Below are 20,281 nucleotides of genomic sequence, written 5' to 3' on the forward strand. Positions count from 1 at the left end.
TAACTAAAATTTTGCTAAAGATCTGTCATTGTCCTGAAACCTACTGATGAATGAGTTCATGCTAGAGTCCATCTCAACTGTTTTGTGCTAATTTTATGCATCTTTTGCAATTCTGTTTTACAGTGGCTTCTCAGTGTAAGTGAGTCACGACTGTTTATCAGAATTTATGCTATTTTCAGAGTATTTCTCCAGTAATCATAGAGTGTAAAAAGTCACCAAGAAAATATTTTGCTTTTCTAATGCATATTTACTTAATACCAGCAATGCACTTGGGTCGTCCCTTCCACATTTTTACTCTAGATCTCAAAGGAGTACCTGATTTTAATCTTTGATCTTTTTGCTTTTTCTTTTGATAAGTGAGGTTTATCAGCACTTAGTACATTCATCAGTTTTACTAGTATCAGAACTTAACAGATGAGTAGCATTATTCTAATTTGTGACTTAGTAATAAGATATACAAAGTAAACTTAACTAAGCTCAGTTATCAGAATTTGCTAGTGTCATAAGATTTCCACTGAAATAATTACTTCTTTCATGGAATCATTTGTTTATTGAAGACTACTTGGTCAGTATCTAGCACAGTTATCCTCATAGGATGAATAGGTACTAGAACAAATATATCACTTATCATAGTTTAGAAACATATATCAGACAACAGTCAGTACTTAAAGACATTTATCAATTAAGCACAGAATATACAATGAGATTAATTCTGTAAATACTGAGCATAAAGTCTGATTCATAGAACAAGTCTAAGCAGATTTAGAGAAAGAACCTGAAACCATTCCAAGTTCATTTACCAATCTTGTAAAAGTAGCTTCACATAATGGTTTTGTGAAGATATCTTCCAATTGTTGATATGTGGGAACAAAATGCAATTCCACTGTACCTTCATCCACATGTTCCCTGATGAAGTGGTACCAAATGCTGATGTGCTTTCTCATTGAGTGTTGAACTGGATTACCTGTCATAGCAATAGCACTTTGATTATCACAGTAAATAGGGATTTTGAAATATGTTAACCCATAATCCAGTAACTGATTCTTCATCCAAAGAATCTGTGCACAACAGCTTCCTGCAGCAATATACTCTGCTTCTGCAGTTGATGTGGAAATTGACTTTTGTTTCTTGCTGTACCAAGAAACCAATCTGCCTCCAAGAAATTGGCAGCTTCCACTTGTGCTTTTCCTGTCAATTTTGCAACCTGCAAAATCTGCACCTGAGTAACCTATTAGTTTAAAATCTGATTCTCTAGGATACCATAATCCAGAGCAGCTGTTCCTTTAAGATACTTAAAGATTCTTTTTACAGCTGTTAAGTGAGGTTCTCTTGGATCTGCTTGAAATCTTGCACAAAGACAGGTAGCATACATGATATCAGGTCTACTAGCAGTTAGATAGAGTAGAGAGCCAATCATACCTCTGTAGTCAGTAATATCTACTGATTTACCGGTATCCTTATCCAGTTTTGTTGCAGTGGCAATTGGAGTGGATGCACTTGAACAATCTTGCATTCCAAATTTCTTTAGCAAGTTTCTGGTGTACTTGGTTTGACAAATAAAAGTGCCTTCCTCATTCTGCTTGACTTGAAAGCCCAGAAAATAGCTAAGTTCCCCCATCATACTCATCTGATATCTTGACTGCATAAGTTTGGCAAACTTCTTACAAAGTTTGTCATTTGTAGATCCAAAAATGATATCATCAACATAAATCTGGACCAGAAGTAAGTCCTTTCCATGGTTGAGGTAGAACAGTGTTTTGTCTATTGTCCCTCTGTGGAATCCACTTTCCAGAAGAAACTGAGCTAAAGTCTCATACCATGCTCTAGGAGCTTGCTTAAGTCCATAAAGTGCTTTGTCAAGTCTGTAGACATAGTCTGGATGTTTGGTATCTACAAAACCTGGAGGTTGTTCAACATATACCTCTTCCTCCAATTCTCCATTGAGAAAAGCACTTTTCACATCCATTTAAAAGACAGTAAACTTTTTGTGAGCAGCATAAGCCAAAAATATCCTTATGGCTTCTAACCTAGCAACTGGTGCAAATGTTTCATCATAATCAATTCCCTCCTGTTGAGAATATCCTTTTGCAACCAGCCTTGCCTTATTCCTTGTAATTATGCCATCACTGTCAGTTTTGTTTCTGAATACCCACTTTGTACCAACAACAGATCTATTCTTTGGTCTTGGTACTAGGGTCCAGACTTTGTTTCTTTCAAATTCATTCAACTCTTCCTGCATTGCTTGCACCCAATCAGCATCTTGAAGAGCTTCTTCCACTTTCTTTGGCTCAGTCTGAGAGAGAAAAGAATTGTAAAGACACTCATTTGAAGTACCTGTTCTAGTTCTGACACCTGCATCAGGATTTCCAATTATCAAATCAGGTGTATGTGATTTTGTCCACTTCCTTGCAGATGGAAGGTTTTCTCTAGAACTGGATGCTCCCCCATGATCAATGTTATCTTCATTTTCATTTTCTGATGCTCCCCCTGAAACTATGCTCTCTGAGTTGGATTCTTCAGTATTTAGATTTTCAGCACTATCAGAACTTGGCTTATCAGAACTTGACGAATCAGAACTTGAAGAGCCAGATGCATGTTCGGATGTTTCTTGAGATGTGGTAGGATCTTGAGTATGCTCCCCCTGCATAGGTGCATCTTCCTTTAACGTAGTCACCACAGTTTCAATAACATCAGAGTTTAATCCATCAGAGTTTACAGTATCAGGACTTAGACTGTAGGATTTTCAGTATCAGAATATGAGTCTTCATTTTCAAATCTCAGCTGATCATGGTCAATGAAATCTTTAAGACCAGTGATCTTCTTGTCATCAAAAGAGACATTGATAGATTCCATGACCACTTTTGTTCTCAAATTATAGACTCTGAAGGCTTTTATGGAAAGTGGATATCCAACAAAGATTCCTTCATCAGCTTTTAGATCAAACTTTGATAGTTGTTCAGGATGAGTGTTGAGAACAAAACACTTGCATCCAAATACATGAAAATATTTCAGATTTAGCTTCTTTTTCTTCACCATCTCATATGGTGTTTTTCCATGCTTGTTAATGAGTGTTACATTTTGAGTAAAACAAGCAGTCTACACAGCTTCAGCCCAGAAATAGGTTGGAAGCTTTGCTTCTTCAAGCATTGTACGTGCAGCTTCAATGAGAGTTCTATTCTTCCTTTCAACAACTCCATTTTGCTGTGGAGTACCAGGAGCAGAAAATTCCTGCTTTATTCCATGGCTTTTGCAGAACTCTTCCATTTTCAAATTCTTGAACTCAGTGCCATTATCACTCCTTAAAATTTTCACAGAATCTTTGACCATTTTATCCAGCTGTTTGACATGATCAATCAAGATAGATGCAGTTTCACTTTTTATGTGCAGGAAATACACCCATGTGTATCTGGTGAACTCATCCACTATGACCAATGCATACTTCTTCTTTGCAATAGACATGACATTTACTGGACCAAATAGATCAACATGTATAAGATGATAAGGCTCAAGAATTGATGAATCAATCTTGCTCTTGAATGAAGATTTTCTTTGTTTGGCTTTCTGACATGAATCACAAAGACCATCAGGAGCAAATACTGTGTTTGGAAATCCTCTCACAAGATCTTTCTTGACCAGTTCATTTATATTGTTGAAATTTAAATGAGAGAGTTTCTTATGCCAATTCCAGCTTTCTTTAATTGATGCTCTACTTAACAGACAGATTGCAGAGCCATCAGTACTTGTTGAAAGCTTAGCTTCATAAATGTTACCATGTCTGTATCCTTTCAGAACAACTTTGCCTTTAGATTTACTCACAACTTCACAGTGTTCTTCAAAGAAATCAACATGATAACCTCTGTCACAGATTTGACTTATACTCAGTAGGTTGTGTTTAAGTCCTGAGACCAGAGCTACTTGTTTAATTATGATATTTCCAAGATTGATATTGCCATATCCCAATGTTTTTCCAATGTTTCCATCTCCATAAGAAACACTTGGGCCAGCTTTCTCCACAAAGTCTGATAGCAGGGCCTTATTTCCAGTCATATGTCCTGAACATCCACTGTCCAGAACTAGAATATTTTTCCTGTTGCCCTGCAATCACAAAGACCACTAATTATTAGTTTTAAGGACCCAGACTTGCTTGGATCCTTTGGCCTTATTAAGTTTGTTAACATTTGCAGCGGATTTAGCATCAGAGTTTATGTTAACATTTTTCTTATCAGAATTTACACTATCAGACTTTGAATCAGAATTTACACTAGAAGGAACAATGGAAACTTTCTTCAAAGAAGGTTTTATTTGATAATAATCATAGTACAAACTATGATATTCCTTACAAGTATAAATGGAATGCCATAAACTACCACAATGAAAACAAGGATTTTGTGGTTTGTATCTAACAGACTGACTCTTAACTCCTGATTTTGAAGGTAAGGAGTTAATATTCTTATTCTTCCTGCAAAAAGAAGCCAGATGGTTAGAACTTCCACAGTTATGACATGTTTTCCTAGGAGCATCAGGAACAGGTTTATAATCATTGCTTTTATTCACACATTCCTTTCCATTCCTATTTTTCCTAGGTGATTTTACCTTGTTTGCATTCTTGACATCTTTCAGCTTATGCTTAAGATGCTTCTTTGTCATTAAGCCTATGTTCACTTCAGCTGTCTTTTCCTGTTTTAGTTTGTCAGAAGTTAATTCCTCTTTGTCTTCTGATTTCTCATTTTCAGACTTTACAGTTACAAACTTAATAGGTTTAAACTTTGGCTTTTGCTTAACAACAGGCTTAATTTCTTCAGTTCCTTTATCATTCTTATCTTCTCCATAACCTAAGCCCTCTTTCCAGTTTCCACTACTTAGCAAATTTTGAGTTATTTTGCCAGAGTTAGTCCAAGTCCTGATAATCTCTCTTTCCTTTTCTAACTCAGTTTTTAGAGATTCATTTAATTTTAGCACTTCATTCCTAACATAAAAAGCATCATCTCTATCCTTCTGAGTTTGATGGAACATGACTAACTCTTTTTCTAATAAATCATTCCTTTTCTTAAATGCAAGATTTTCAGAAGTTAATCTTTCACATGTTAAAGTTTGGTCTCTATAGCTAACAAACATGGTTTTAAGATATCTTCTCAACTCATTAATATCATCAGTATGAAAAGCATAAGTAGTCTGAGGTACATTTGTTTCAGCAGCTTCAGAACTGCTCTCAGCACTTTCTTTATCAGCATTTGCCATCAATGCATAGTTCTCCTTACTTTCAGAGTCTGAAGTGTCTGTCCAGCTTTTCTGCTTTGTGACAAGAGCCTTGCCTCTGTCACCCTTTACCTTCTTGCAGTCAGGAGATATGTGGCCTTTCTCACCACAGTTATAGCATTTAACATTGGTGTAATCTCCTCTGTCAGACTTTCCTCCTCTGCCTTCAGATCTTCTGAAATTCTTCTTATCAGAACTTATGCTTTTCCTGGAAAACTTCTTTCCCTTCCTGAACTTCCTGTATACAATTTTTGTGATTCCTTTCACCATAAGAGCACACAGCTTCATCATCTCCTCATCAGCATCAGTCTCAGGCAAGCTTTCAGAATCTGAGTCATCATCACTCTCAGAACTTGATGACTCAGTATCAGACTTTATGAAAAGAGCTTTACCCTTGTCTTTCTTTGAGGAAGCTGATTTGGGGAATTCTTCTTCAGCCTTAAGAGCAACTGTCCTTGACTTTCCTCCTTTTCTCTTGCTTCTTTGTTCCATCTCCAGCTCATGAGTCTTGAGCATTCCATAGATTTCGTCAAGAGTTGTTTCATCAAGATTGTAGTTGTCTCTTATTTTCGTTGCCTTCAAATCCCAGCATTCAGGAAGAGCTAACAAGAACTTAAGGTTTGAATCTTCAAGATCATACTCTTTATCAACCAATGACAAATCATTCAAAAGTTTGACAAATCTATCATATAAATCATTCAATGACTCATTAGTCTTTGAGTCAAAGTGTTCATACTCTTGAGTGAGTATTGTCTTCCTGTTCTTCTTAATTGTGTCAGTTCCATGACACCTTGTTTCCAGAGCATCCCATATCTCCTTAGCAGTCTTGCAGTTGATTACCCTGTTTGACATTACATTATCAATGGCACTATGCAGTAAGTGTCGTACCTTAGCATCCTTAGCAATTGATGCTATGTCCTCAGCAGTATAATCACTCTTCTCCTTTGGTACGGTCGTTGCTGCTTCACCTGTAACTGCAACAACGAGTTTGGTTGGTTTGTGAGGACCTTCCTTGATTCTATCCAGGTATTCTGGATCTGTTGCTTCCAGGAACATGGTCATCCGTACCTTCCATATGGGATATTCAGATGGTCTCAGTATGGGGACTCTGATGGTCTCATACCGACTCTGAATTTGTGTCTTTGGTGGTTCCTCAGTTGTGGTAGGCTTAGTTGGAGTTTCTGTGTCCGACATGATTGTGTTTGGATCTTTAACTCTATGTAAGTTAACAGATAGGCTCTGATACCAATTGTTAGGTCAAACACACACTGTAGAGGGGGTGAATACAGTGTATAGTACACTCAAATCGAACTTTAAGATCTTAAGTAACAGAAAACAAACTTTATTGAAACAATAAACTCTGTTACAGTATGGAACTGTTACCTCTCAGTGATGAACAAATATCACGAGAGCTGCTAGGGTTACAATGAATAATCTTTTATAATAATGATAACACTTATGGTGTAAACCCTATGTCTGTGTTTATATACTACACAGTTACAAGATAATCGCTAATTGATATGGAATATAATTCTGCTTCCTAAAATATATCAATCAGATATCTTTTCTTCCAAGTATTCCATTCTTCACGGAATTCCTTCTTCATGCATATCTCTTCTTATGTTTATCTTGATCTTCTTTCCTTTAATCAGCTACTGTCCTTATCTGATTGTCCTTCAGCACTTAAGTTCTGATATCTATCTTCTGATGATTATCTCCTGATAATATAAGTACTGATATCCTTAAGTCCTGACTTCCAGTATAAGTACTGATCAACAGTTAAGTACTGATTTATCCTGTTCACGTAAGATCTGAAAGCTAAACATAAAACATATTAGCCATGACATTATCAAATATATCTAACAGAGCTAAAGGTGTTATTGAACTTAAACCTATTGAAAGTATAAACAAGTCGGTGATTAAACAATGTTTGATCAACAAAATCATCCCTGCTATTAAAAAAAATGGCCAGCTGATTTTAATAAGAATATAGTCATCCAACAAGACAATGCAAGGCCTCATATTAAAGATAATGAAGAGGATTTTGTCAAAATTGCACAATCAGATGGATTTCTTATTACCTTAGCCAATCAGCCTGCGAACAACCCTGATCTAAATATCAATGATCTCGGTTTTTTTCGTATAATAGAAGGATTGCAACATGAGAAAGCTCCTAAGACGGTATGCCAATTAGTTGATGCAATTCTTAAGGCCTATGAAGAGGTTACTGACACGACGCTAAATTACGTGTGGTTGTCTTTGATGAATTGTATGACGAAAATATTGAAAAATGGGGGGAATAACAACTACAGACTCCCTCATATAGGGAAGAAAAAGCTTGCAAATTTGGGACAACTACCAATTCAGATTAACATTCCTAAAGAGTTAGTCCAGGGTGTTTTAAACACCAGGAACAACACAGGGGAGTGAAACAACAGTTGGTATATATCCTCAAATCTTTTGGTAAGTATCTTAGAAATATTATGTTTAGTAAAAATGGTCAGGCCTTGTAAACTTTTGACGAGAAACAGGAAGCATCACCTACGAGGCCAGGCCCTGTACTTTCTTCCTATTTTGTGTTATTGTACATATATGCAATGTAATGTTACTTTTATAATTAAATGTTCTTATTAGTATATGCAATGTAATGTTACTTCCTACCATATTGTTCTTATTAGTATAATGTTCTTAGATGTCTTGATTTGATTGTTCCTTCAGAGGGTATTGGTTAGGGTTATAATGGAAATTAATGGTTCTAATAACAATTATAAATATAATTTGAGTTTGGTTATGATACTGTTACTGATGATTTCCTCCAATACAAACCCATTAAAAAGCACCATTAACATTAGTAGCATGACAACTGCGGTTACAAAAGAATATGAAAATTTTAATTATAATAGTGAATGCGACTTATGATAGTGGTGCTTTGTATTGTGCTTGTGTTGAGGAAACTGCTGATTCTTTTGTAATCATCAGTAGCATTACCATATCCAAACCCGAGATTATACGAATAATTTCCATTAGAATAGGAACAATTAAATTCATCAATTACATTATACAATTACACAACACCATTACAAGGCCGACAAATTGACTAAAAGTAACATTTAGCACCTAATTCATTTAGACACTCAAAATATATGCATCATTTATGTCCTGATATAATGAACACCAAATATAAGCCTATGATGATCTAGCAGCGACCTAATTTATTAACCTTCTTATGCTAAAAAATTCATACATAAGCCACTGCCACTGCCACATCATTATTCGGTACACAGCTTCATTAATGTTTAGGAACTTCTACTATTGTTCATCTTAACATCTAGCAAGACCAGTATGCACATGCAGAAACATAGCCACGATTACGAGAAAGAAAGGTAATAAATGTGAAAGTAAGAAAGACCAGCATACCGGACTCTTAATACCAATATCCACTAAACATACTCCATCAAAATTGCATGTCGAACATATAAAAGGAAGGAGAATCACAAATTGCGGAAAGAAAATTATAACATAAAGAAAGTCAAACTACCCGACGTTAATGATAAAACCGAGGAAGATATAATGATAAAACCGAGGAAGATAAATACGCAGCAATCCCGTCGGGTCCTCCTCCAATTTCGCTGGATCTTCTAAAACTATTTTTTTTGGTTTCATCCCCATAGTTTTCTCCTTCATCTCGGTCTCCTCCGATTTCACTCTATCCGGAGTGTCTTCAACCATTTAGTCTTTAAATTTATCATACTCGAGATAAGCGTCGACGATTTATTTGAGATTTATCGGAGAAGAGAGCTGAATCTCGGAGTCATATTGCATGCTTGGTGCTGAATCTTGGATAATTTGGGATTCCATTATAAAAGCTAATTGAACATCGGGGTTAATTTGAGAGAGAAGAACAAGAAGAAGATTGATATATCCAGGAAAAAAAGGAAGAAGAAGATTGAGCGGCGTATTTGATGAGAGAAAAAAGTAAATGATGAAAGTAGGTTTGGGAGAGAGAACTGATTATGTGAGATAAGCTGAGTAATTAGTAAGTGAGTGTGATAAAATAATGTTATATGACATTATTATAATATATAAATTTTATTATTTTAGGTAATGTAAAGAATTGGTGGGACGTCCCAAAAAAAAGTGTAAAAATTGAACAGGACGGAGGGAGTATATTTAATAAAAGAATGACAAGTATTCAATTTAATGAAAAAGTGACATATGTTAAATTGTACTCTTTTTTAATATAATGTAGATATGACCATGCATATTGACTGTACGAGTGTTTGTGTCTATTACCAAAATTTGAATACCAAGTTGTCTCCCTTGTTACTTAACTTTATTACTTAACATGATCTATTTGTTTCCTTTAACTAATGTTTGCAAGCGTGCACAAGTTTTTTTTGCCCTACTTGTCTTTGGAATTGGTAATTGTTTCGTTTATTCTTTCTAAATTGTAAGTTAATGAGTATTGTATACTCCAGCTTTGCATGAATGTCTCGAACTGAATAGTAGGTGTATTCTCCTAGACAAATGCTAATTCCACAAAATTAACTACACAAACAAAATATGTAAAAAATGGCAGGAGAGTGTCACCTATACGTCTCGCATTAAAGAGAGTTGAACCATAATTTAATAATTTTATCCAAGAAGTTTTATTTTTAAATTTGTGTACTATTGTGTCTTAATCTTTAGTGTGATTTTATTTTACATTTTCTCTCATTCACCATATTATAAAATTTTTATAAAATTTATTTTTTATATTATTTATATTAAAAATTTATTAATTTAAATAGAGTGATTATATTTATTAGGTACTTGCAAATATGTAAGTACTTGCTAATATATAAATAAAGAGCCTTATAAAAATAAGATTTTAAAAAATAATATGATATTTTAAAAAATAATAATTCTTACTATATAAATATTTTAAAAGAGCCTAACAACATTGATTAAAATGAATAGTTTTTGTATGATTAATAAACTTTTGTCAAACGTTAAATCATAAAGAAAGTGGGTAGTAACAACTAACATAATATTATATTTGTTTAAATATGGTAAGTTAATTTTTTTATGTTTTGTTATATTGAAATATCAAATCTTTGACACGAAATTTATAAAGTGAAGAACTTTTTTGTCTCTTCATATGTAAAATTTTAAAATAAAGTATTTAAAAGTAAAAGAAGCTAAAATTATAGTAAAGATAGAAAAGAATAAATCTTCTTTGAAATTAAAAAAAAAAGGAGAGAACAAAAGTAAAAAATAATACTCCTTTCGTTCCAAAATATAATTTTTTTTTGATTTTTTATACGTATTTTAAGTAAATAAAAAGAATAGTTTCATAAATTATTTTTTTTAATTTTTTTTCTAAATAAAATTATACATATTAGTTTTAATTCAAGAAAAAAATTTAAAAAAATGCTGAGCAATGACTTTTTTATACTTTAAAATAAGGTAAAAAAATTAAAAATTTATACTGATGGCCAAAAATACCACTTTTTTGAAATTTGTGACCAAAATACCAAATTTGAGAAATGCGGCCAAAAATACCGACAGAATACCCTTTCTCAGATTGGGTATTTGGAATACGCTTTCGCAGATCGGGTATATGCCCGATTACCCATTCTCAGATTGGGTATATGCCCGATTACCCATTCTCATACTGGGTATTTCAACCAATTTTTTTTTTTAAAGTTGAAATACGCTTTCTGAGATTGGGTATATGAAATACGTTTTCTCAGATTGGGTATATACCCGAATACCCATTCTTAGATTGGGTATTTCAACTTTTTTTTTTGTTTTTTTTGAAAAATGATTTTCTTACAAATTTTTTTTTTTTTTTGAGATACCCAATCTGAGAATGGGTATTTGATTAGTAAAAATGGCCAGGATATTGAAAATAGGTATTCTTGTCGCTTATTCCAAAAAAATGTTATTTTTGTCATTATTTCTTTATATTTTAACACGTAGGAAGTAATTTAGAATTAAATAAAAGGAGAAAGGGGCATGTATTTAATGTAAATGTTAGGTGGCACCGCCAACTCATTCAAATTTCTGCACCCAAATCCGCACCTAGCATTACTCATTCTCTTAATAATGCGATTACTCGTCCTCGTTGGATTAAAGTTTTGTTTTTAAATAAGATAGTTCAAATGTTCATGAAATGATCTAGTAAGGGATGCAGCAGATAGGTGTGGTCATAAAATAAAATTTTAATTCTTTTTATTATTAAATATTTTGAAAAATAAATGAAAATATTTTCGCAAATTTAAAAATATATGAAAGCACGCTTAGTTTTAGTGCTACCTAAATATTACCGATGAATTTTTCTTTTCAAAATTTTATATCTTTTTTTGTTAATTATTAGTTTCATATGAAATATGTAAATAATTGTGTTTAAATTAAATATTTATATGAATTTTATATCTTTTCTTGTAGTGTAAGCGTAGTATTTAACTTTTATCTTTAGGTAGTGGATATATTTATAATAATCTGATAAATTGATTTGGTAATTTAATGGTATCATTTTAGATTGTGGTTTGTATTCGGCTGAAAACTCGATTTCCTTGGTTCAAAGTTATTCAAATATATAAGAAAGAAGAAAACAGTGCTAGGCTGCTAGCAAGTGTATGCTGGCATGTCATAGCTAGAACGCGTTCTCATACATTTCACATGTATGTGAACCTTATTTATCTCTCATTAATTTATTGACTCTGAAAATTGATCTGGTACTTGGGTTGTTTACTGTTCCAGAAGATTCCCCAGTGCTTGTCAACCTCAAATTTCTTGTTGGTCTCATCAAATAGATTGTTGATATAAGTCTCAACAAACTTCTGAGGCCTTTTAGGAGTCCTAGTCTTGAGTACATGGTTTATCAATCCGTTGTTGTGATTCCAGGCATTTTCGATATTAGCTCCATCCCTTCCAGCCGTTGGCCATCCAGTTTTAGACACCACTATGTCCAGAGAGGATCCTCCTACCTTCTCTAATGCGGAGTATACACTATCTACTTTGGCGTCAAACACATTTGTGTAGGTCAGTGCTCCATCTTGTACTTTAGTTTCTTGAGAAATGAAAGCAGCATAATCCAGCCGAGCATCTCGCGCAGAATGAATGCCTTGCAACCTCAACTCATCAGGAATGTCTTGTCCTATCTCTTCTTTCTGGTAGCTTCCGAAAGGGTTAAGGTCTACTAGCAACGGTGAGGAGTTGTTTACCAAAAAGCTAATAACGGGTTCCAATAATATTTTGTCTGTATCCCTAAACTGACCCTTTGAAGGTGGGTACGATAGGCCAAGATCGTAAGATTGATCCATGACCGTGGTGACTCTAGGCTTATTTTCCAGTCCACATGCAGAAATTGCGTTCTGAAGATTTTGCATTGCCTCAAGATTTATTGGGTTTGTGGGGTTTCCGACAACAATGTACCTGAAGCTGATATCTTGATAGTTTTTAACATTATCTTGGATCCATTGATTGGCGTTGTCTTGGCTGGAAGACAACCATTGGAGCTGCTCCTCGGGAACACCAAGCACAACTTCAATGCCCGAATTTCTAAGGGATTGCAAAATATTATGATCCGGGCTATAGAGTCTCATTCTTTTAATCCCTAAGGATTGGACTAGAGATACGGCTTCTTGGGGTGATGGTTGATTGTAAGCATCTGTTCCGTAGCACACACCAATCTGTTGTGCTCCGCCTTGGTCTCCTGCTTCTTGCTCAGTTAATTCAAGTCGAGCACCTGCATCATTTACATATATTAACATAACATCAGTAATTGATTGAAATAAAAATAAACAAGTTTCTCATAATATGTATATCAGCAAGCATACACGCAGCCAGCTATACCTGAAGTGATCAGCAGGGAGCCCGACAGTAAGGCAAGTTGCAACAGCAAATAAAGGATCCAGGAACGCATTTTCAGAGCAGAGCGTAACACCAAAATTTATTTTTATATGGCAAGGGAATTGAAACTTTTTTTATGGTGATTTAATACAGTCTACTGAGTCATATTTATAGAGAGTTCGAGATGAAATGCACACACGTAACTGGCATGCATAATGGCCAGATGGAATGCATGCAGGCATAGTGAGAGATAATTACGTGTTTAAACTCTTTTCTCTGTGTTGCTTGTTCTTTTTTTTTTTTCTATTGCGCGCCTTAAGAGGCCAAGAATTGATAAACATATACTAGTTGGATTTCTATTGAATCGGGAACTATGCGGCAAACGACTGAAGAGGCCAAGAATTGATAACATATACTGGTTGGATTTCTATTAAATCGGGAACTATGTGGCGAACTTGTTCACTCCATCGTTCGAGCACCATCTTGTTCAAGATAAACATTAGTCGAACAAACTACCTTAAAATAGCCAGATTAATCTTAAAATGACAACATACTGATGAACTAAAGAAGCCACATAGTACATGGTTTTCAAAAAGCATAACAAACTCCAGATAATACCAAATGAAGCATGTATGCAGCGTGCCGCAACACAATGCCTAATATTTACAAACTTCGGTTTAATGTCTAGAATCGTCTCTTCAATTCCATCCTCATCCGCTTTTCCTTACCCTCTATATGTATAACTTCATTTTATCTGCAATTAATATTCACCAAAGATACTTAATTAATGCAATCCTTTAGCAATATGCAATATTGCACAGTGCTGCTCCTACTATGCTCATTCTTTGCCTTCCTGCACGATGCTTCAGGTAGACTCGCATTACATGTTTTCATCATTTCATGCATGCTTCTGGTTTATCCATTTCTCAGTAGACAATATCAAGAGCAGGTTTAGTGTAGCAGTACATTTCAATGTTTTAATATGCACTAGTTACACTTGTACATTTTTTAATATGATGCCTCTGTTTCTAATGCAGCTGCTCAGCAAGCAAGTGGACAACAACACGCAGAACTGAATAGAGCAGGTGTGTGCTATGGAACTTTTGCAGACAATCTACCATCCCCACAAGAAGCCGTGTCTCTCATCCAAAATCTCCAAGCTAATAGAATAAGACTTTATGGTCCGGATTTTAATGTTCTCCAAGCCCTAAAAAACACCAGTATTGAAGTCGTCCTTGGTGTCCCCAACTATCAACTTCAAAGCATCGCTTCCGGCCAAGACAAAGCCAACCAATGGATCCAAAACAACGTCCAGAACTTCCCAGACATCAACTTCAGGTATATTGTTGTTGGAAATGGTGTGCCTACACAAGACCAACACAGTATCGAGTATAGAGAGTTTCTGCTCACGGCCATGAAAAACATTCAAAATGCGGTTTCCTCATGCGGTCTACAAAACAAAATCAAAGTCTCCACAGCCCTTGATCATTCAGTTATTCTGAAACAAATTCACCCACCATCAAATGCCGAATTTGACGACAAATACTTTATTGGGGACATAATCCAATTGTTAAAGAACAATAACGCACCGTTTCTTGTAAACATTCACCCATATTATAGCTATGCATTCAACAAACCCGAAATTCCTCTAGAATTAAACAAAGATAGCCAAGCCTCAGGTGACATACGTCTCCGGTATGCATACTTCAGATCTCCCTCGGTTTTGGTTAAAGACGGTCAACTAGGATACAAAAATGCGTTTGATGCAATGGTTGATGCGGTATACTCTGCACTGGAGAAGGCTGATGCTTCTTCATTGGATGTCGTCGTGTCGGAAACAGGATGGCCTACTGCTGGAGGACCTCAAGCTACAGCATATAATGCAAGACTTTACAACAATAATTTAATTAAGCGAATTAAGAGCAAGGGGACTCCAAAAAGACCAAAGAAGCCTGTAGAAACTTATATATATAACTTGTTTGATGAAAATCAAAGGAGCGAAATGGAAAGGCACTGGGGGATATTTGAGGCAAATAAACAAGCCAATTACCCCATCACTTTTGCTTCTTAGTTACAGTATATCAGAAGCCATATTGAATAAGGATTAATGTTTGTATCCAGCCTTCAATCAAGTTCATTGCTCTGTATGTTTAAAGTGTCTACTACTTTGTTAACCTGATTTGTGTACTGTTTCGTGCCCAAACTAATCTATCTATCTATCTATCTATCTATATATATATATGAGTTCTACGGAGTCCACTTTTTTGTCGGAGTCCTCGGAGTCCATCTATATTCTGCAAATAAAATATATTATAAAACGTGTTATTTTGCAAAACATGTTACACAAATAGCATAATTTCAACAAAATCATGCAAATCTCATATATTTACAGTATAATATATATGTTCTGCAATATGTTCTGCAACATGAATATTTATGTTCTGCAAACTAAACATGTTTTGTAGAATAATATATTTTTGCAATGTTCTGCTTGTAAAATGTATGCAATCTGCAATATTTTTAATAGAATAGTGATGTTTGTCGAAAAATAATATGTTTTGCAATATTTTAAACTATATTTTACTTGTAGAACATATATGGACTCCAAGGACTCCAATTAAAAGGTGGACTCCATAGAACTTTACTCATATATATATATATATATATATATATATATATATATATATACTAGCGTATAACCCGTGCGATGCACGGATTGTTTTTAACATTCTATAGTATTTAATAATATATTTTATAATATAATTTTCAATAGTTAAAAAATAAATCGAAGAATATATTAAATTATAACAATATATGTTTTATAATAATTTGAGACTTGACTGAAAATAAATAATATTATAATATAATATATTGTTTAAATAAAGAATATAAAAGTTTAAATATAATAAGCTGTTGATGGGGTTCGGACCCTGAATCCATGAGAGCAGTTTAAATGTTAATATAATAATATTTTATTATTGTATCCAATGATTCTCATTTTTCTGACTTTAAATCTGACGGTTGTTATTTGCCGTACCAAACAACTGTACCGAGCAAATACCAAACAACTGTACCGAGCAACTACCAAATATAGGGTGTTCTGCTTATAATATTATAGTATAGATATACTAGCCTATGACCCGTGCAATACACGGATTACTTTAAACACTTGAATGATTTTTAATAATATAACTATATCTTAAAATTATTATATTTTGATATATAGTTTCAATAGTTGAAAAATAATTTGAAAAACATAATAAGTTATAATAATAAATATTTTGTGATAATTTGAGACTTGACTGAAAATAAATAATATAATATTATATGTTGCTCACGGGACTCGAGCCCTGAACCTGTAGAAATTGTTAAAATAAAAAATATAAAAGTTTAAATATAATAAGCTGTTGACGGGGTTCAAACCCTAAATCCATGAGAGCAGTTTAAATATTAATATAATAATATTTTATTATTGCATCCAACGGTTCTCATCTATCTGACTTTAGATCTCACGATTGTTATTTGTCGTACCAAACAACTGCACCGAGCAACCGACTACCAAATAGAGGGTGTTCTGCTTATAATAGTATAGTATAGATAGGAGGCCTATTTACCACCATGGGAGGATACTATTTATATCAACCAACAGATCTGAGCCATTAATTTAAAAAATCAACGGCTGGAGATGCTACGACCGCAATGACACATTGCGGGGCCGCAATAACACATTGCGGGAGTGGTCCAGTACTTTTCTTCCTTTTCTTCCCTTTCTTTATATTTATTCATTTATCTCAAAATATTTATATTATGATTATAAATAAATAATATTATTTATATTTAATATGTTCAATTAAAATATTATATATCAAACAATATTTAATATCTCAATCATTATTAAACATAAATAAATATTTAATAATGAGGATTTATTAAACAATTAAAATAAAAACAAATTATAAATTATTGATATTAAATAAATTAAATTATATGAAAATAATAATATCAAATATCACAAAAATAATATTAATAATTAAAATATTTAATATTTAATAATATGAAATCTCAAATTCAAACATAATATTAAAATCATAATAATATATTTTAAAAGCTTAAAAATTCATCATAAAGGGAAAAATTTATCATAATATTTTAAAGATCTGAGCTTAAAAATTCTGATTAAAGATTGTATATTAAAAAATACTATAAAATATTTTTATAATATTATTAAATATTATATTTAATATTTAATATTTTAAAAGTATTGAAACATTAAAATGAAATTAATATATTCAAATATTTAATAATAAATATTAAAATAATAAATAAAAATATTTTAATTTTTAATGATTCATTGCGGTAGTCGTTCTCCTTTACACACAAAATTCCTTCTATAAATCTCCGGCAAGGTGGATTTTTTCTACCAAATACATCTTTGAAAGATAATCTCCACAACCTTTCATACTTTTCACAACAAAAGATTGACTTTTTTGAAGCTCTTTTTGAAATCGCTTAAACATCTCTTTTGTGTATATCTTGGAGGCATGTATCTCCATTGACGAGTTAGAGAATAGTCTCCTTTCCATGTACTCGGTGTCAAAATCGGCTTGAACCTCCCGTAAATATTGTGACTCCAAAGCTTTTTGTGAATTCTCAATGAATTCTTTCAAACCGGTCGATGCTTTCACATACTCATCAAAAAATGAATTCATAGACTCGCTACTTGAGGTGGTAGTCAGACCGGCGGTAAAATGTTGTTTCGTGAAAGCAAAAACCCATTGTCGTCTAATTGCATACATATCATTTAGCCAATTGTGATTCTCAAAATCATATATCTCTTTCAAATCCTCCCACCTACCTTCAAATTCCGTTGGTGACAATGACTTGTAGATACATGCATTAAAATCCGTCTTGAACTCCGAGTATTGAGTATACAAAGTAGATAGTTTCCCGGGAAACTTGCTACTAATATGCCACGTACAATATGTATGGTTGATGTTAGGCATAACCTCGGCAATGGCATTACTTAAAGCGATATTTTGATCCGTAATAATGGTAATAGTTGGCTTGTTATCGACCGCTTCCAACCAAGTCTTCAAAAGCCATCTATAAGAAGTCTCTTTCTCGTCCCTTATAAGTAATGCCATCGCTTTCGCCTCGCTTTCTTTCTTTTTCTTCCACTTATAAACAAAAATCCATCGTCGTCTTTCTTTTTCTTCAACTTTTCTGTCTTCGCTTTCGCCTCATTTTCCTTTTTTTCTTGCGCTCAAGCGCCATTTGAATACGACGGAGAGCTATTGCCATGTCTTCTTCTCCTTCGGGCCCGTCGTAAGCCACGCCATCGATAATTACCTTGTTATTGTCCAAATCATAGTAGAAAACCATTTTTCGGAAAATGGAGAAGAGAATGTTGAAGAGAAAATGTAGAATGAAAATAGTGAAGAGAATGTTGAAAAGAAATGAGATTACAAGAGCTATTTATAGGCTGAAATCTGAATTTTAAAATTCAAAAATTAAATTTAGGCACATAAAAAAATATTGCGGAAGTTGAGGGTAGGACTGTTGAATAAATTGCCGCAATGAAACATTGCGGCAGGAACAACTGCCGCAATGAAATAATGCGGTGGTTCGGTCAACCTTCTCAACTTTTGACCAGTCAATTCTTATTAATATTAGCACATAAATAGGGAGAAACCAGTCAATTCTCAACTTTTGCACAAAAAATAAGTTTGAATTCACAAAAAAGTATAAAATTAATAATATTATTTTTTAAACTAAAATAACTCATAGGATAATTTAAAGAAAAATAAAATTGATAAATTTTATTATTAAAATTGATAATATTTTAAAATATTACTTTTACTTATATTTAATGTTAACATATTTTAAAAAATTAATTACTGTTGAATATTAATATTATTTTTATACTTTTAATAAATAAGTGGAATATTAATATTAGCTATATAAATAGGAAATTATACTTAATTATAAAAAAAAGTGACATTTAAAGTTAAAGGGGCATTAAAAGCTAAAGAGAAGGGCGTTGGGGCATTAAAAACTGTGGGTCGGCCCAACAATAAAACATTGTGAAGGCCGCAATGTTCCCTGTGGATGGCCACCTGCCGAAATGAATCATTGCGGAGGTCAAGGCCCGCATTGGAACATTGTACCCTCCCGCAATGAAACATTACGGTGGGTTGGCTGCCCTTCCTTCCCAACTTACGTTGGCTCCTAATTGGACCTCATATATATATATATAAGAAAATTACGGGTGCTTGATGGGTGTCTGATGTGACATACTTCAGAAACTCTTATTCTGATTTCTCCCTTTCCTCTCTTCACTTACTAATCTGGCTTTTTATTTATTTATTATTATTATCATATTAGATATATAGATTAATTAATAATTAATTTTGATGATCAATTAGTCTTTCTGCCTGTGTGTATCTGTATTATATGTGTATATATAGAGATAGACAACCGTGTGTCGTGGAATTAATGTGATGTAGCTTTTTGCCTTCTTCTGCATCGAAATTGAAAGTCCTTCAGTGGTTACGTGTAACTGAAACCCCTCAATTGATTGGCTATTAACATATAAATACTGGTACCATGCTTAATGTTGGATTTCACAATATTCTTCTGCGATTCAAGCACATAAAAAAGGTACAATTTTCCACCATTGATTGTGTATATTTTTTTCTCTTTTTTCAGTTTTAAAATTTTTAACTCTTCCTTTTAATTGTTGGGGCACCATAACAAGCTTATAGGCATGATTAGTAGCTTCCATTAGTTTTGAGCTTATAATAGTTTAATTTGTTTGTATCTTTGATTTATTGTTTGACGGTTTTGTAAATTTAGTTATCAGATGTATATTTGGTTGTGAGTTTTATGGGTTCGTAGTAATAAGTTTTCTTGAATTGAACTGTCATTATTGCGCTAGCTTTATAATCATCATCGATGTTGGCTCTAAGTGTTCATTAGTGGTTACTATTCATTGGTAGTTGTTAGTCCCTTAACAATATAGCAAGAATTACAGAAGGGGGGTTGAATGGAATTCTTGAACCTTTTTCTTAAAATAAAAATGTTCAAACTCGAATACAAATATAAGTGTTTTGATTAGCACAATGCGGAATAAAAACATAAATGAATCAAAACATAAGTAATTAAAAATAAGAGTCTTTAAAAACTT

General features: G+C 33.4%; 3 protein-coding genes across 3 annotated transcripts; 1 reads left to right on the forward strand and 2 right to left on the reverse strand.

Moving 5' to 3' along the window:
• Positions 1 to 11,811: 11,811 nt before the first annotated feature.
• On the reverse strand, positions 11,812 to 13,253 carry LOC141724147 (glucan endo-1,3-beta-glucosidase, acidic isoform-like). The gene is made up of 2 exons (XM_074526153.1): positions 13,099 to 13,253; positions 11,812 to 12,991 (listed from the first exon to the last, which is right to left on the reverse strand). The coding sequence occupies exons 1-2, from the start codon at positions 13,166 to 13,168 to the stop codon at positions 11,955 to 11,957; spliced, it is 1,107 nt and encodes a 368-aa protein (XP_074382254.1). The 5' UTR covers positions 13,169 to 13,253; the 3' UTR covers positions 11,812 to 11,954.
• Positions 13,254 to 13,805: 552 nt separating this feature from the next.
• On the forward strand, positions 13,806 to 15,269 carry LOC141724146 (glucan endo-1,3-beta-glucosidase, acidic-like). The gene is made up of 2 exons (XM_074526152.1): positions 13,806 to 13,964; positions 14,133 to 15,269. Exons 1-2 carry the CDS (start codon positions 13,883 to 13,885, stop codon positions 15,164 to 15,166), a joined length of 1,116 nt encoding a protein of 371 aa, XP_074382253.1. The 5' UTR covers positions 13,806 to 13,882; the 3' UTR covers positions 15,167 to 15,269.
• Positions 15,270 to 17,483: 2,214 nt separating this feature from the next.
• Positions 17,484 to 18,239, reverse strand: LOC141660157 (protein FAR1-RELATED SEQUENCE 5-like). The gene has a single exon (XM_074467116.1). It carries the CDS (start codon positions 18,237 to 18,239, stop codon positions 17,484 to 17,486), a length of 756 nt encoding a protein of 251 aa, XP_074323217.1.
• Between the last annotated feature and the right edge of the window lie 2,042 nt (positions 18,240 to 20,281).

This window comes from Apium graveolens, chromosome 5, assembly GCF_009905375.1.
Source record: "Apium graveolens cultivar Ventura chromosome 5, ASM990537v1, whole genome shotgun sequence".
NCBI classification, from domain to species: domain Eukaryota; kingdom Viridiplantae; phylum Streptophyta; class Magnoliopsida; order Apiales; family Apiaceae; genus Apium; species Apium graveolens.

Bases quoted from the DNA above. Each gene is read 5' to 3' on its own strand.
- LOC141724147 (XM_074526153.1), bottom strand. From the start codon at position 13,168: ATGCGTTCCTGGATCCTTTATTTGCTGTTGCAACTTGCCTTACTGTCG. The intron at 12,992-13,098 runs GTATAGCTGGCT...TAAATGATGCAG, and splicing joins CTCCCTGCTGATCACTTCAG to GTGCTCGACTTGAATTAACT.
- LOC141724146 (XM_074526152.1), top strand. From the start codon at position 13,883: ATGCAATCCTTTAGCAATATGCAATATTGCACAGTGCTGCTCCTACTA. The intron at 13,965-14,132 runs GTAGACTCGCAT...TTTCTAATGCAG, and splicing joins CTTCCTGCACGATGCTTCAG to CTGCTCAGCAAGCAAGTGGA.
- LOC141660157 (XM_074467116.1), bottom strand. From the start codon at position 18,239: ATGGCATTACTTATAAGGGACGAGAAAGAGACTTCTTATAGATGGCTT.